This window comes from Neoarius graeffei, chromosome 22 (assembly GCF_027579695.1).
Source record: "Neoarius graeffei isolate fNeoGra1 chromosome 22, fNeoGra1.pri, whole genome shotgun sequence".
NCBI classification, from domain to species: domain Eukaryota; kingdom Metazoa; phylum Chordata; class Actinopteri; order Siluriformes; family Ariidae; genus Neoarius; species Neoarius graeffei.
Window position 1 is genome coordinate 4,904,510 of NC_083590.1, and position 16,678 is coordinate 4,921,187.

At 42.1% G+C, this 16,678-nt stretch overlaps 1 protein-coding gene across 1 annotated transcript in view; it reads left to right on the forward strand.

Moving 5' to 3' along the window:
• Nucleotides 1-3,971: 3,971 nt before the first annotated feature.
• LOC132870264 (NLR family CARD domain-containing protein 3-like) overlaps nucleotides 3,972-16,678 on the forward strand; it is a 63,469-nt gene continuing 50,762 nt past the window's right edge. Inside the window, exons 1-4 of the mRNA XM_060903904.1 lie at nucleotides 3,972-4,024; nucleotides 4,933-5,049; nucleotides 5,398-5,514; nucleotides 16,410-16,523. Coding sequence (XP_060759887.1) covers nucleotides 3,972-4,024; nucleotides 4,933-5,049; nucleotides 5,398-5,514; nucleotides 16,410-16,523 — 401 coding nt within the window. The remainder of the gene's footprint in view (nucleotides 4,025-4,932; nucleotides 5,050-5,397; nucleotides 5,515-16,409; nucleotides 16,524-16,678) is intronic.

The following is a 16,678-nucleotide window of genomic DNA, read 5'->3' on the forward strand; positions in this document are numbered from 1 at the left end:
TTAAGGGTTGGAGTGAGTAGAGACTGGGATAAGAGAGGTGGGTGTGTATGTGGGTTGGCCCGGGGGGGGTTGTTAGGGGGGGCCCATTCAGAGCATTTTGTCCCGGGCCCAGCCAAAGCTGTCAGCGGCCCTGTATATGAGTGTTTAGTCTATGTCTAGTTCTTATCTGGTGTTTATACTGTTTATTTATACTGTTTATATTGTTTGTCTGAGTGTTTATATTGTTTGTCTGAGTGTTTATATTGTTTGTCTGAGTGTTTATATTGTTTGTTTTTTCAATTATTCTATTTTTATTTTTATTTATTGCATTGCCTGTTTGCACCGTGGGTCAGAGAGGACTGAAATTTCAACTGTGCTGTATGTCGAGCATGTATAGCATATTTGACAATAAAGTTGACTTGACTTGGAGAAATAAGATGTTGTGCAGGTGTATTTAAAAAAAATATGTCAAGTTTCTTGTATTAAACTTATATGTTTACATTCGTGTCATCAGAGCACCACAGAGAACACTTTTTAAATTTTGTTTCCATGTTGAGTCTTTCATTTTTTTATGTCTTTTTGGTCCATTTTAGGGCTGTTTTGGCATGTTATACTGTTCCACTGTACACTGATCTATATAACATCATACAGAATCCTACGCTTCTAGTGCATTTTGTGCTATAAGATTGATATGAAATGATAATGTCGTATCGCTGCTTAATTTAATATATGCATATAAAGGAGTCATTTATCACCTGGCAAAGATTTTGCAGTTCTTTAATAATGTGTCCATCGTTATGCCAAATGACGTTTTTGGTCAGTGTTCTCAAAAAGGAACCTAAAAATTCAATCACTGATTCTTTTAATGGTATCCATTTTGGTGGTTTCAATCGCTATATATGTCGGAATAATGCACAGAAAAAATGTGTTGACTGTAAGGCACCGACACCTTTCAGCATTCATTGAAAATGTTCACTGGGATAATGGAAAAAGCGGTGTAGTCTCCGTCGCACTCTCTAAACTCTGGGTTTAATCAGGGTTAAAGAATTTCCCATAATGTTTTTATAATTACCATGAGAAGTAAAGGTATAAAAATGCCTTTAGTCATTACAGACTTGAAGTAATTGCACTGAGTGGTTTAATTGAGAAATGTAGTCTCCGTAGCCCCCAATTCTTCGTTAGGCGTTTCTTCGTTAGAAAAGATATTTGATTCTGTGCTCATTGCCATACACATTGTATTTCATAATATTTCCAATAAAATATATCTAGTTATACCTTTTAAATCTTTCTTTTTTTATTCTGTGGAAAAAATATCCCCTGGTGTAGTCTCTGTAGCCCCCACCAATTCACCGAAACGGTGGTCTTGATCAGCAGGCCATATCTTCTGAATCAGATGAGGATACCTCATGAAATTTTCACACTGTAATATTAAGATATGTGGAAACAACATGCACTGACTACAAATCTGAAAACTAAACTTTCAAAAAATGACCATTTTGGAACAGAAATGTGGACCCTGAGTGAAAAAATGCCGATATCTTTAAAAGGAAACATAACTTCACTGAAAAAGAATAAGACACCTGAGGCCAAAGCACATTTTCAGACACATTTTAATAAAGTGCACTTCACTGCAAAATGTAAACCATTATTCCTAAAAGGAAAATAAATAAAGATAACAAATAAAAAAATGCAATATATCTACATCAGCTCTTGTATTATCTGTTAAATATGTGTCAGGTTAAAAAGAAACTGTTTCCCAGAACGCACCACAAACACACGGACTGCATCACGCTGACTTCTGATCTCTAACACACACACACACACCCCGGCTCACAATCAAATCAACACGTACCAACAGAATTATAAACAGTTTCCTTCCAACTGCAATAATAGAATAGAATATACTTTATTATTGTCCCCATGGGGAAATTTATCTTGGGCAAAGTACTACACAGTTGCAAGCAAAAAATATTTAAACAGCAAGGAAAAAACATTAGAAAACAAGCATGGACATTTAGACAACAAAATTTGGACAGATACACTAACTCAAAATAATCACCAGTACAAGAGGTAGAGAGTACAGTATCAGGTGTTAGTTGTAAAATGCAACATGTTTAACGTGCTAATGTGTTGTGGAATGGACGCTGTAGCTGGAATTCAGCAGTTTGATTGATGCTGGAACAAAGGACAGTTTATGTCTGTTAGTTCTACACTGTGACACAGTAAACTTGCTGAACTCTGATCTCTCCACAGTCTGAGATATGACGTGCAGTACATTGTTTTTCTATTCAACCCACAACCTGTACATATTGCTTGATTTCCATATCGTTTCTGTTAAGTGTATTTATGCTCATTTTGTATTTATTATATTTATTTTATCCCCTTTATTAGCTCTCAGGTACTTGCTCGGTCAGGTGTGTGTGGGTTTTTTTGTCTTTTGCACCTTAACTTTTTGCACCTTTGGATCAGCAGAAAAGAAATTTCGTTGTACCTTAACAATGACAATAAAGAACTTGAACTTGATTTAAGGACTCCATTCCCACATCCACTTGTGCGTCTCCCAGAACTTACCAAGCCTTTATTTCTGTGTTCTGGTTCTGCTGCTTGAGTTTGGATTCTGCCGCGGTGTTGATGTTTGATAACCGTCTGACCTTTGCCTGTTTTTGAACAGTTTTTATCTGGGTGCCAGTCTCTTCATTACAGCTTCAAACTGCACTTGCATCTGTTTCAGCCTCCCCTTTATGATAAATATGTAAATCCAGAACACTTCAGCTGAGTTTGTTTACATTTATATTTAATTACTTTTAAACAGGATATTTGTCTTATTGTGCGTTTTTATGGTACTTTTCTTGCCATTCTGTGTTCAGCTGAGGAATGGAGATGTTAGAAAAATATTTGAGACTCAGTCAGTCGTAATGAGGATCAGCGATATTTAGAAGTTGCTGAATGGGTCGGTGCAGGTGCAGTGTCCAATGTCATGGCATCAGTGATCAGTGTTTTCTCATAAGGAGTGTCTTTACGCTGCTTTCTTGCTTTTGCATATTTTTCAAACACCTGTTGTTTTCACCGTGTCTGTTGTGTAAATTCCAGCATTTTCCATTTCACTGATGTGGAATTTTTTCGGCACCAGGTTCTCTGTGTTCTTGGCCACACCGTTCCCAAACAAAACGAGGAACCGTAGGCCAAGGAACTGCTTACTCTGGGTTCTTATTGGTTTGTTCCTGTGTCTTTCAGGGAGACCATGAGCTGGACTAATGAACAGAGTAAAGTCTGGTTCATAAAACAAGGTGCCATGTCTAAGCATTTTCAGCACAACTGACAAAATATATTCAGTATCACGGTCCATGTGATCCCTCAGTAAAAACAGATCATGGATTGTTCATGGTCTAAAACAGTCATATCACACTCCTCTACTTTAGGCTCACAGAAATCATGTCCGTTTAGTCCAACTGACTTCAGACTGACTGACTTCTGGATCAGAATTTATTCAAACTAAAAACTCATTTAATGCTGGGAAAGAGAAAGTAGGATGAGATTTAAAGTAGCTTTTCTATCAACCGCAAATGATTTTAGTCACCTTCTGCTTCAGCTTTTTTAGTGAAGGCATCACAGCTGACCTGCTTCCACTTCAAACTGTTTCTCCTGCCTTCCAGCAGAGGTCTCCCTCCCCTGATTACTGAACTGTCCACCTCATCTCCTGTGTAGATGGACACGGAGACTTGTCTTCTGCATCTAACATGACATAACACTGCTGTATGATCTTTAAAACTTCTCACTGTGAATCCTCCTGATTCTTGAGTTTGGATCTTTTCACACGTGCAGTTCATTAGATATGAAGGGATTGTTTTCTCCAGTTTTAACAGCATGTTTGTTTTTTTTTCCTGATTTTTAGGAGCGTCACTCATTCAACTCATGAGTAATTCAAGAGATCCGCGTCTTCAGGAATCAGCAGTGAGTCCATGAGCTGTGTGCCCGTACACTAATATTCAAAAATGGAGAGCTGTGATCTGGACACAGATAATGTGACCCCACCCTCAGAAAAGCGGTAAACTGCCATGTTCTAATATTTTAGTCATTAACTGTTCAGATCTGAAATATGTAGTGAGTTTATATGAAAAGATTAACTGAACAAAAATTCAGACTAAGAATGAAAAGTTAATAGTCACCACTTGAAAAAATGCCAGATTCTGTTCACTGTCAGTAAAATTATGTTCTGATGAAATTAAAAATGCAGTCGTATGAGACGATACATTAAAGCCACGATACGAATCGTATCCCAGTACAGGCTTCACAAGACCAGACTGATGAGACGGTGTTGACACAGAACACTACATTTTAAAGTGTAAAACATTTATTTTGATTTGTAATGGCAGCAAATCGAACCACTGCAGTCTCACTCCAGTCAGCGCGTTAAACTCATATTCTGTGTCAAATCCAGGTGTTTATTTTAACCTGCATTTCAGACCGTAGTCAATCCAGCTGTGATAGAAACTGGAGTGCACGTCTGTATCTACAGCGGTTTACTGTAACTATCTTCAGATGGCTCCACTACAGATCTGCTGTGAGTTCTGGATCGTGTGAAAATGTTAAGCAGTCGTGTTCGACAGGCTGTTTTAGGATTATTTTTTCGAAGTTCACGCGGGCCGAATGAAACGAGGCTGTGGGCCCGCTGCCTGACCCGTGTGCCAGAACACTTCCTTCTGATCAGCTTCACTTTCTGGACTGTTAAGTCAGCATGCTTTGAGGCAGTGAGGTTTCCCTCTATAACTCTGTGGGCTGCGACCTCTGGTGCTGCCACCTAGTGTGTAAGAAGAGGTAGAGCTCATAAAGAATATTCAACAGAAATCTCGTGATGCATGATATGAGCAGGAGATTCGTGTCTCCCTGTATTTTGTATTGTGATGTTTGAGACAATGAAATTCTGTCTCATGCCTCCTCTGTAATGTTGAACAGTGAACTCCAGAGAAAGAGATCCGACTCTCCAGAACCCAGCTGTGTCTCCATGAAGAGCGACGCGTCTATGGGTCTTCCTTTGCAGTTTAAAAATAGAGACTCCTCACCTGTACACAGGTAACATCCCATAATTCTCAGAGTTAAAGTCACTGCAGAGTGAAAGGCCGTGTTACACATTCCTGTATCCAGGCCAGATCATGAGCAGAGTTTTGATAATTATCAGTTTGTTAAACTTTAATTCGGTCCAAATGCTGCTGCAGTACCTTCAGTAAACATTTTAGAGTAATTAATATCAGTAACTGTGCAGGTCAGTGTTTCACAGTGTCACGGACAGGATAAGGAAGTAAATTCATCTGCATGTGACAGTGATAGTAATGGCTCACAGAATCATTTAAATAACCAATAATAATTAGTAATAAGCAGTGTAAATGTTTTCTATAAAGGACTGTCTGTAATGTTGAACAGTGAACTCCAGAGAAAGAGATCAGACTCCCCAGAACCCAGCTGTGTCTCCGTGAAGAGCGATCGGTCTATGGATCGTCCTTTGAAGTTTAAAAATAGAGACTCCTCATCTGTACACAGGTAACATCCCATAATTCTCAGAGTTAAAGTCACAGTTACAGGCTGTGCTACACTGACATTAGCAGCTGTTTTGATTTAATGATCCAACACAGTTCTAAAGCTGCTTTTACAACATCTTCATTTATCTGGTGTTTGACTTTATTTTGGTGTTTGACTCGATTCAGTGTCTTAAAATTAACTCTTGTACTATTTTACTCAGTTCAGAGCCACAATCAGCTCTGTTACACAATTATTCTGAAATTTTGCTCCAACTCCAACTTTTACTCTCTAAACTCAAAAAAGAGCAAAATTAACTATTTTTGAGGAAAATACTTTTAACTCTGGAATAATTGCTCAGTCATGTTCCCTGTGTTTGCACTAGAGCGCACGCATATCAACCGATCTGCTCATCAGAAATAGAAATATTTAGACTTACTGGAGTTTATCTTTGGCTGGATCAAGTCAAAGTAAAAAAAATACAAACAAAGGCACCGCATTGCAGTTCAAGATTGAATTGAATCGCTGTCCTGAATCACCCGAAGTGCATAAAAACTGTGTGTCATCTTGAAATAAGTTTTACTTCCAAATTGCTTAAACTTTGTCAGATTTTATCCTGTTTACGGTGGGCGTTCCCACCACGAAAGAGAAACCAATCGAAACGGAAAGAGTGAAAGTGATTATCATGCCGTTACCATGGGAACAGTCTTTTATGAATGCATAAGTGCACGCTCCGACTCCGGTGTGACTGAGAAAGGTGACAAGTTTTATATTTCGTCTAATCTGGGTAATTTAAATACGATAATATTATTTGTCAGTGGGCACAGAGGAAAGTGTAAAGTATAAAGTTTCTCTCAATATGTTTATCATGCTTGTTTGATAAAAACTCTCAAATTTATCTAAATACATGACCTACTCATTCTAAACCTGACAAACATCACTGGAAAAGCTCTCGACCCCAAAGGGTTCTTTTTTGACATCACGAGATTCATTGCTTAATCAATGATGGAACTATTTTATGTTGTGTGAGCCATCTTTGGCCAATCCCTGCACGAGCCATCCAGACAAAATCTTTTTCAGGGAAGGCCTTCTTTCTTTCAGCAAGACAACACCAAACCGCTTTCTGCACATATTAAAGCTGCATGGCTCTGTAGTAAAAGAGTCCAGGTGTTAAACTGGCCTGCCTGCAGTCCAGACCTGTCTCCCATTGACAACATTTGGTGCATTATGAAACGTAAAATACGACAAAGGAGACCCCGAACTGCTGAGCAACTGAAATTGTATATCAAGCAAGAATGGGACAACATTTCTCTTTCAAAACTCCAGCAATTGGTCTCCTCAGTTCCCAAACGTTTAGAGTGTTGTTAAAAGTAGAGGTGATGCAACACTGTGGTAAACACGCCCCTGTCCCAACTTTTTTGAAATGTGCTGCTGACATCATGAAATGAGCATATATTTTTTTCAAAAAACAGTAAAATTTCTCAGTTTCAACATTTGATATGTTGTCTTTGTACTATTTTCAATGAAAACAGGGTTTCAGAGATTTGGCTATCATGGTATTCTGTTTTTATTTCCAGTTTACACAGTGTCCCAACTTTTTTGGAATTGGGGTTGTAGTTTGAAAGCCCAATTTTGAAGGTTAGATATTGTATGTTCCATTTTTGGTGCCCATATGGTGCAGGGACATTTAAAATAAATGAAAGCAGAGGAATAAAAAGTTGTAACTGTCATATATTTGTATTTGTGTGACTGTCAAATTTTGCTCGAGCTAGCTAACAGTAGAAGGAGAGGGAGCGTCATCGTTACTTGGGCTCGCGCACGCCCTCCTCAGTGCAGCAGAGGTAATAGCTGCCTCGCCTCGTACTTTTTCATTGCAGTTTTATGTCGAGTGCAACAAGCCTCAATGTCTTTTGCACATCTGTGAAATAAGTTACCTAGACTATAGAACGTGAGGATGCAGAAATTTCATACAGAAATGACAGAACACAGATCAAGGAGAAGAATCATGATTTATTAAATATTATTTTACATTCATAACATCTGTGTTCATTGGAGCATGATGGGTGAGGCTCTGCCTCCCCTGACTGCACATCCCTTCATATATATACATACATATACTGGGTGTTTCAAAAAAAAATTTATGATATTTGAGATGTAAATATCCCAGAAACTACAGAGTCTGGGCAAATGAAACTGAACAGGCTTCATGTTGAGGAAAATGAATAAGATTTATTCCTCAAACTCTGAATGAGAAATTCAAAACTACCTGGATTCCATGAATAATTTCACAAATGTTAAATATGTGCACCGTCTGACACACACACGCACACACACACACACACACACACACACACACACACACAGCCTTTCTGTTTGAACTTTTTGTGCCGTGTCCAAATCTGTCCCATGACATTTTCTTGTAAATTATATTCAATCTTTCATGTAATTAACAACTAATGTCGAGTGTAATTTGGCAGTTGAAGTTCACAAACATGCCTAGAAATAGCTGAGAAGCATCTCCAGGCATATAAAGCCCTTCAGCTTCCAGGGCCCTAAGGTGAGCCCCAGACCCTCAGCCGCACTGTTCCAGGCCTTTGGCCCGTCATTCAGACAGGCTGAAATTTGGATGGACAGATAACGTTTCAGACTTTTCTGTCCTGTGACAGTTTGCTTAAAATTCCCCAGTGAGCTCTGATTGCAGTTACTAAAACAGTAATAATGGATTATTACTGCAGTAACAAGGCTACATGTAGAATCCATCCATCCATCCATTATCTGTAGCCGCTTATCCTGTACAGGGTTGCGGGCTGGATCCTATCCCAGCTGACTCTGCGTGAGAGGTGGGGTTCACCCTGGACAAGTCACCAGATCATCACAGGGCTGACACACAGAGACACACAACCATTCACACTCACATTCACACCTACGGTCAATTTAGAGCCACCAGTTAACCTAACCTGCATGTCTTTGGACTGTGGGGGAAACCGGAGTACCTGGAGGAAACCCATGCGGACACGGGGAGAACATGCAAACTCCACACAGAAAGGCCCTTGCCGGCCACGGGGCTCGAACCCATAACCTTCTTGCTGTGAGGCGGCAGTGCTAACCACTACACCATCGTGCCACCTACGACTGTATATCAGTTGTAATTATGTTCTACACATATACCAACAACTGGGTCATTCCATGTCAAATCTCCGAATGCTCCCACTCGACCATCTCAGATTTGGCTGAAAAAATTCCAGGAGGTCCACACACTTCCCAATAGGAAAGTCCCAAATTTTAGCTTCCAATTCCTTATAGTTTTGTCATAAAAAAATATTTTTTTGCAACTAACCTCGGACCCGTTTTGAGCAATTTTTTGGGCAGCCACTTTGAGATTGCTGTATCTAGAAGAGTATTTAAGCTCGGTCCTTCAAATTTTCAAGGGTTAAAATCTGGCACCAGTACTTGTAGAATATGGACTTTTACATGTGCGCTTTTGGTTTATCATAGAATTCTGGGGGCTTGAATTTGCTCGGAAATTCTACACTACGCTCTGTGGCAGCATATTTGAAGGACTGTGGAAAGTACAATTTCAAAGACAGAGGCTGATATTGCACATACGCCTTCCCATATATACTGTGTACTTTGTATTCTAAAACTGCCCCTCTGATGAGCGGTTTGGAAGATATTAAAGTTTAAAAATGGAAAAAATTAATTTGGTGACATTTTTGACATGTTATAGCAAAAAATGAATGCATCCACCAACATAAAATTGACTGTTTTAGAAAGATAAGATGTCTGTTTTTAACATATCCAAAATTTGTGATGGTGTTCTGCCTTATTTTTGCAAAATGAATTTTTGAAAATGTGGTGTTTGCATACACGCACAGCATTCATGGCCTATGAAAGCATTTTCAAATGCTCACAAAATGCCCTGAATGTATGACACACAGCTTCATTTGGTTCATGGTAAACTATACCTGAAGGATAACCTATCTGCAACCTTTAGATCCTGAAATATTGGAGCTCCACTATGGGTGAAAACTGAAACTTGCTTTCATTACAACATTTTTGTTGTATCATAATTTAGAAGAAAAAGCAACCTGTGTGCTTCAGTTAGTATTTATCCATGATAAAAAGTCTTTGACAGTCCAGTAGAATTTATTATTATGATTTATTATTTATGACACTTATTGAATTTATGAAATTTATGATAAAGCTGGTAACTTTGGGACAACTCTTTTGGGACAACTCTCCAAATTTATCTGGATCAGTAAAGAAAGTGTGAAGTCCATGGCTGAAGAGCTGGAAAGCAGATTTGCAAAGGCAGTCACAGTGCCATGTACTAGAGATAATCACTGTTTCAAGCCAGTCAATGCAACAACACTTGAGGTCAGCAGAGTGTCTGGAACTCCTGGATTTTTAGTCAACTATGAGGTAGAACATGTCGACGAAGAGGTTTCACAGGGCTTCCAGATCAGTGACATGATACCTGGCCAATATATAACCTGTGTTTACGACCATCACTGGTGGGTTGGAAGCATCAGAGAGGCATCTGAAGCCCAGCAAGATGTTTTGATACAATTCTTGCATCCACATGGCCCAGCAAAAAGTTTCTTCTGGCCCAGGAGAGAAGATTTGTGCTGGGTACCTGTGCAACACACAATTTCTAAAATAGATGTTCCTCGCACTACAACTAGACATGTATATACACTTAAGGAATGTGACAAAGCATCTGAAAGTTTCATGAAAGAGTTCAAATAATTTACAAGCGTTGTCCCAAAGTTACCAGCTTTATAATAAATTTAATAAATTCAATAAGTGTCATAAATAATAAATAATAATCAATTCTACTGGACTGTCAAAGACTTTTTATCATGGATAAATACTAACTGAAGCACACAGGTTGCTTTTTCTTCTAAATTATGGTACAACAGAAATGTTGTAATGAAAACAAGTTTCAGTTTTCACCCATAGTGGAGCTCCAATATTTCAGGATCTAAAGGTTGCATATAGGTTATCCTTCAGGTATAGTTTACCATGAACCAAATGAAGCATTTTGTTGAGTTTAAGCTGTGTGTCATAAATTCAGGGCATTTTGTTAGCATTTGAAGATGCTTTCATAGGCCATGAATGCTGTGCATGTATGCAAACACCACATTTTCAAAAAATCATTTTGCAAAAATAAGACAGAACACCATCACAAATTTTGGATATGTTAAAAAAAGACATCTAATCTTTCTAAAACAGTCAATTTTATGTTGGTGGATGCGTTCTTTTTTTGCTATAACATTCCAAAAATGTCACCAAATTAATTTTTTCCATTTTTAAACTTTAATATCTTCCAAACCAGGGGTGGCATGGTGGTGTAGTGGTTAGCGCTGTCGCCTCACAGCAAGAAGGTTCTGGGTTCGAGCCCTGTGGCCAACGAGGGCCTTTCTGTGCGGAGTTTGCATTTTCTCCCCGTGTCCGCGTGGGTTTCCTCCGGGTGCTCCGGTTTCCCCCACAGTCCAAAGACATGCAGGTTAGGTTAACTGGTGACTCTAAATTGACCGTAGGTGTGAATGTGAGTGTGAATGGTTGTCTGTGTCTATGTGTCAGCCCTGTGATGACCTGGCGACTTGTCCAGGGTGTACCCCGCCTTTCGCCCGTAGTCAGCTGGGATAGGCTCCAGCTTGCCTGCGACCCTGTAGAACAGGATAAAGCAGCTAGAGATAATGACATGAGATCTTCCAAACCGCTCATGAGAGGGGCAGTTTTAGAATACAAAGTACACAGTATATATGGGAAGGCGTATGTGCAATATCAAGCCTCTGTCTTTGAAATTGTACTTTCCACAGTCCTTCAAATATGCTGCCACAGAGCGTAGTGTAGAATTTCTGAGCAAATTCAAGCCCCCAGAATTCTATGGTAAACCAAAAGCACACATGTAAAAGTCCATATTCTAAAAGTACTGGTGCCAGATTTTGACCCTTGAAAATTTGAAGGACCGAGCTTAAATACTCTTCTAGATACAGCAATCTCAAAGTGGCTCCCCAAAAAACTCTGCTCAAAATGGGTCCAAGGTTTCGTCTCGTCTTCTTCCGCTTATCCGGGACTGGGTCGCGGAGGCAGCAGTCTAAGCATGGAAGCCCAAACTTCCCTTTCCCCAGACACCTCGGCCAGCTCCTCGGGAAGAACACCGAGGCGTTCCCAGGCCAGCCGAGAGACATAGTCCCTACAGCGTGTCCTGGGTCTTCCCCGGGGCCTCCTCCCGGGGGGACATGCCTGGAACACCTTCCCAGGGAGGCGTCCAGGAGGCATCCGAAAAAGATGCTCGAGCCACCTCAGCTGATTCCTCTCGATGTGGAGGAGCAGCGGCTCTACTCCGAGCTCCTCCTGAGTGACTGTGCTTCTCACCCTATCTCTAAGGGAGTGCCCAGCCACCCTGCGAAGGAAACTCATTTCGGCCACTTGTATCCGCGATCTTGTTCTTTCTGTCACTACCCAAAGCTCATGACCATAGGTGAGAGTCGGAACGTAGATCGACCGGTAAATTGAGAGCTTCGCCTTTTGGCTCAGCTCCTTCTTCACCATGACGGACTGGTAAAGCGACCGCATCACTGCGGAGGCTGCACCGATCCGCCTGTCGATCTCACGCTCCATCCTTCCCTCACTCGTGAACAAGATCCCGAGATACTTAAACTCCTCCACTTGAGGCAGGACTTCTCCACCAACCTGGAGAGGGCAAGCCACCCTTTTCCGGTCGAGAACCATGGCCTCGGAATTGGAGGTGCAGATTCTCATCCCAGCCGCTTCACACTCAACTGCAAACCGCCCCAGTGCATGCTGAAGGTCCTGGTTTGAAGAAGCCAACAGGACAACATCATCCACAAAAAGCAGAGATGAAATCCTGTGGTTCCCAAACAGGATTCCTTCCGGCCCCTGGCTGCGCCTAGAAATTCTGTCCATAAAAATTATGAACAGAACCGTTGACAAAGGGCAGCCCTGCCGGAGTCCAACATGCACTGGGAACAGGTCTGACTTACTGCCGGCAATGCGAACCAGACTCCTGCTCCGTTCGTACAGGGACCGGACAGCCCTTAGCAAAGAGCCCCGAACCCCATACTCCTGAAGCACCCCCCACAGAATACCACGGGGGACACGGTCGAATGCCTTCTCCAGATCCACAAAGCACATGTGGACTGGTTGGGCAAACTCCCATGAACCCTCGAGCACCCTATGAAGGGTATAGAGCTAGTCCAGTGTTCCGCGACCAGGATGAAAACCGCATTGTTCCTCCTGGATCCGAGGTTCGACTATTGGTCGAATTCTCCTCTCCAGTACCCTGGAGTAAACGTTCCCTGGGAGGCTGAGAAGTGTGATTCCCCTATAATTGGAGCACACTCTCCGGTCCCCTTTCTTAAAAAGAGGGACCACCACCCCAGTCTGCCACTCCAGAGGCACTATCCCCGACCGCCATGCAATGTTGCAGAGGCGTGTCAACCAAGACAGCCCCACAACATCCAGAGACTTGAGATACTCAGGGCGGATCTCATCCACCCCCGGTGCCTTGCCACCAAGGAGCTTGCAAACCACCTCAGTGACTTTGGCTTGGGTAATGGACGAGTCCACCTCTGAGTCATCAGCCTCAGTCTCCTCAGTGGAAGACATGACGGTGGGATTGAGGAGATCCTCAAAGTATTCCTTCCACTGCCCGACAATGTCCCCAGTCGAGGTCAACAGCTCCCCATCCGCACTGTAAACAGTGTTGGCAGAGTACTGCTTCCCCTTCCTGAGGCGCCGGACGGTTTGCCAGAATTTCTTCGAGGCCGACCGATAGTCCTTCTCCATGGCCTCCCCGAACTCCTCCCAGTTCCGAGTTTTTGCCTCCGCAACTGCCCGAGCTGCAGCACGCCTGGCCTGCCGATACCTGTCAGCTGCCTCAGGGGTCCTGGAGGTCAACATGGCCCGATAGGACTCCTTCTTCAGCTTGACGGCATCCCTTACTTCCGGTGTCCACCACCGGGTTCGGGGATTGCCGCCACGACAGGCACCGGAGACCTTGTGGCCACAGCTCCGAACAGCTGCGTCCACAATGGAGGTAGAGAACATGGTCCACTCAGACTCAATGTCCCCCGCCTCCCTCGGAAGCTGGGAAAACTCTCCCGGAGGTGGGAGTTAAAGACCTCCCCAACAGAGTGCTCGGCCAGACGTTCCCAGCAGACCCTCACCATACGTTTGGGCCTGCCAGGTTTGTCCAGCTTCCTCCTCCGCCAGCGGATCCAACTCACCACCAGGTGGTGATCAGTTGACAGCTCAGCCCCTCTCTTCACCCGAGTGTCCAAGACATAGGGCCGGAGATCAGATGAAATGACTACAAAGTCGATCATCGACCTCCGACCTAAGGTGTCCTGGTGCCACGTGCACTTATGGACACCCCTATGCTCGAACATGGTGTTCGTTATGGACAAACCGTGAGTAGCACAGAAGTCCAATAACAAAACACCACTCGGGTTCAGATCGGTCCCTCTCGAGGAGCTGGGTTCCAGAGCCCAAGCTGTGCGTGGAGGTGAGCCCGACTATCTCTAGCCGGTACCTCTCAACCTCCCGCACAAGCTCAGGCTCTTTCCCCCCCCAGCGAAGTGACATTCCATGTCCCAACAGCCAGCCGCTGTGTCCGGGGATCAGGTTGTCGAGGCCCCTGCCTTCGACTGCCACCCAATCCACACTGCACCAATCCCCTACTGCTACCTCTGTGGGTGGTGAACCCACAGGAGGTTGGGCCCACGTCACCTCTTCGGGCTGAGCCCGGCCGGGCCCCATGGGCAAAGGCCCGGCCACCAAGCGCTCGCATACAAGCCCCAACCCCGGGCCTGGCTCCAGGGTGGGGCCCCGGCTGCGTCATACCGGGCAATGTCATGGTCCTTGCTTTTTTCTCCATAGGGGTTTTTGGTGAACTGCTCTTGGTCTGGCCTGTCACCTAGGACCTGTCTGCCTTGGGAAACCCTGACAGGGGCATAATGCCCCCGACAACATAGGTCCTAGGATCATTCAAGCACACAAACCCCTCCACCACAATAAGGTGGCAGTTCTAGGAGGGGGGGGGGGGGGGGGGGGTCCAAGGTTAATTGCAAAAATATTTTTTATGACAAAACTAAGGAATTGGGAGCTAAAATTTGGGACTTTTCCGATTGGGAAGTGTGTGAACCTCCTGGAATTTTTTCAGCCAAATCTGAGATGGTCAAGTGGGAGCAATTGGAGATTTGACATGGAATGACCCAACTCTGACAATATCATTTTCAGTGACTAATAAAATGGTTTTGAAAGTTCCTAGTTTTTAAATATTTTTGATTATAGTCATTTTCTTTAAGAGGTTTCATTTACAACATGTCTCTGATAGCTCAAAATGCATCTCTGGACATTTAAAGACTGCAGAGTATCCAGGGGACTCTGGCAGCCCCCCGGACCCCTGGCCTGACTGGGTTGACCCCCCCCCCATTTTCTTGGATCCACCCCAAATACGTCTGTGTATGGGTCGATGTAGAAATGCTGGTCTGCTAAATATTAAATTATATATCTCAATTGTTATCCCATTATTGTATACGGCCAGTTTTGGGTTAAACCCGCCCACTCGGCACATTGACATTGTTTACATTTTGACTTGTGATGGAATGCAGTGTATCCTTGGAGGGGAGTCACATATCGAGACTCGACGTCTGTCATGTAGTTAATGTTAACGGTAATCGTTAAAATTATAAATATATATGAGTTTATACGCATTTGTTTTTGTCCAGTTGCAGGAACTGTGACTCGTTATCAGATGAATATAGATTCACTTATTATAACTTATAGTGCAATGCCACATAAAAATACTGTGATAAATTAATTCATATATTTTTTCAAAATATCTGAAAAATCTTTTGAACTCTGAACCTCCTTAATATAAAGGGGATATCACAGGCTTATATATGTTATATAAAAGGCAACAGAGCGGTTCCTTTCAAAGAAAAGAAGGATAAAGGGGAAGATAGAACATATAAAAACCTGAATCAGGTTCAGTACCTGATCTCACTACACACTGTTCTAGAAGCTTTAGGATTAGATCAATACTCAGAATGTTCAGAAATTGAATAATGAATCAAAAAGAAATTTGACTAAACAAAACTTATATTTTTGATGTTTACAAGATCGAGTTATTGTAACTGTTACTTGATTTTGTAAACATCAAAAATATATAAAGTTTTGCATTGTCAAATTTCTTTTTGATTCATTACTATATGGCAGTTCTATTAAATGTTTAGTATTGATTCCCATCACTTCAGACTATTTTGCTGTTTACAATAAATTGGAAATTCCTCCCCAAATGTCTGAACTGTGTCTCAGATAAACCCAGTTTTCCATTTTTCTCGCCTTTGGTTCATGGTGAAGGGCTTCAGCCTTTTTAATTATATACCCTCCTATTCTCCGCCTCGGACCCTTTTATTCCCCTAAACTCTGAAACCGCTGATGTCTGGCCGGCTTTCCTAAAAATACACATCTGCTTTAGGATCCATTTAAAACACACGATCTGTTCATTCTGCGTGATGGTGATATTCTGTTCCATCCCTAATGACCTTATAGGAAGGAAAAACGGGAAAAACTCAAATTAAAACCGGGCAAATATTTTTTCTCCAGTTCAATCAATATTTTTGTCATGTTGTATTGAGCACTGTGCTCTCGAAATGTTACTGCACTCAAAGAATAACTGCAGTAAAATTAGGGCTAAAGTTTAGATTGTACTATTAACACTTTACCCCTTAAAGCAGTTGCTACAGCCACCCATGTACATACTGTTCACCCTTAGAACATATTTACAAGAAAAAAAAAGTCTAAAGACAAGGTTTTAGACAAGGCGTCATACTGTATGTCATCATTATGGGATGTACACGGGGTCATCATATGTCGTCATTAAGGGGTAAAGAGTTAAAGGGACTAAAGTTCTTGTCTTTAACAGAAACTATTTTTGTTCCCAGTGTTTTACAGAAGGCAGGAGACAGAAGAGAAAAGATCTTCATCACAGATACAGGGTAAGATCAAACCCAACACCATGACTGACACTGACGCTCTGGTATTATAAACCTCTCTGCTGTTATTATCTACAGGATTAGATTATAGAAAACATACAGTCAAATCAGGTAAATCCATCGTGTTAGCATCATAAAGAACGGCTATCTGTGGAAAC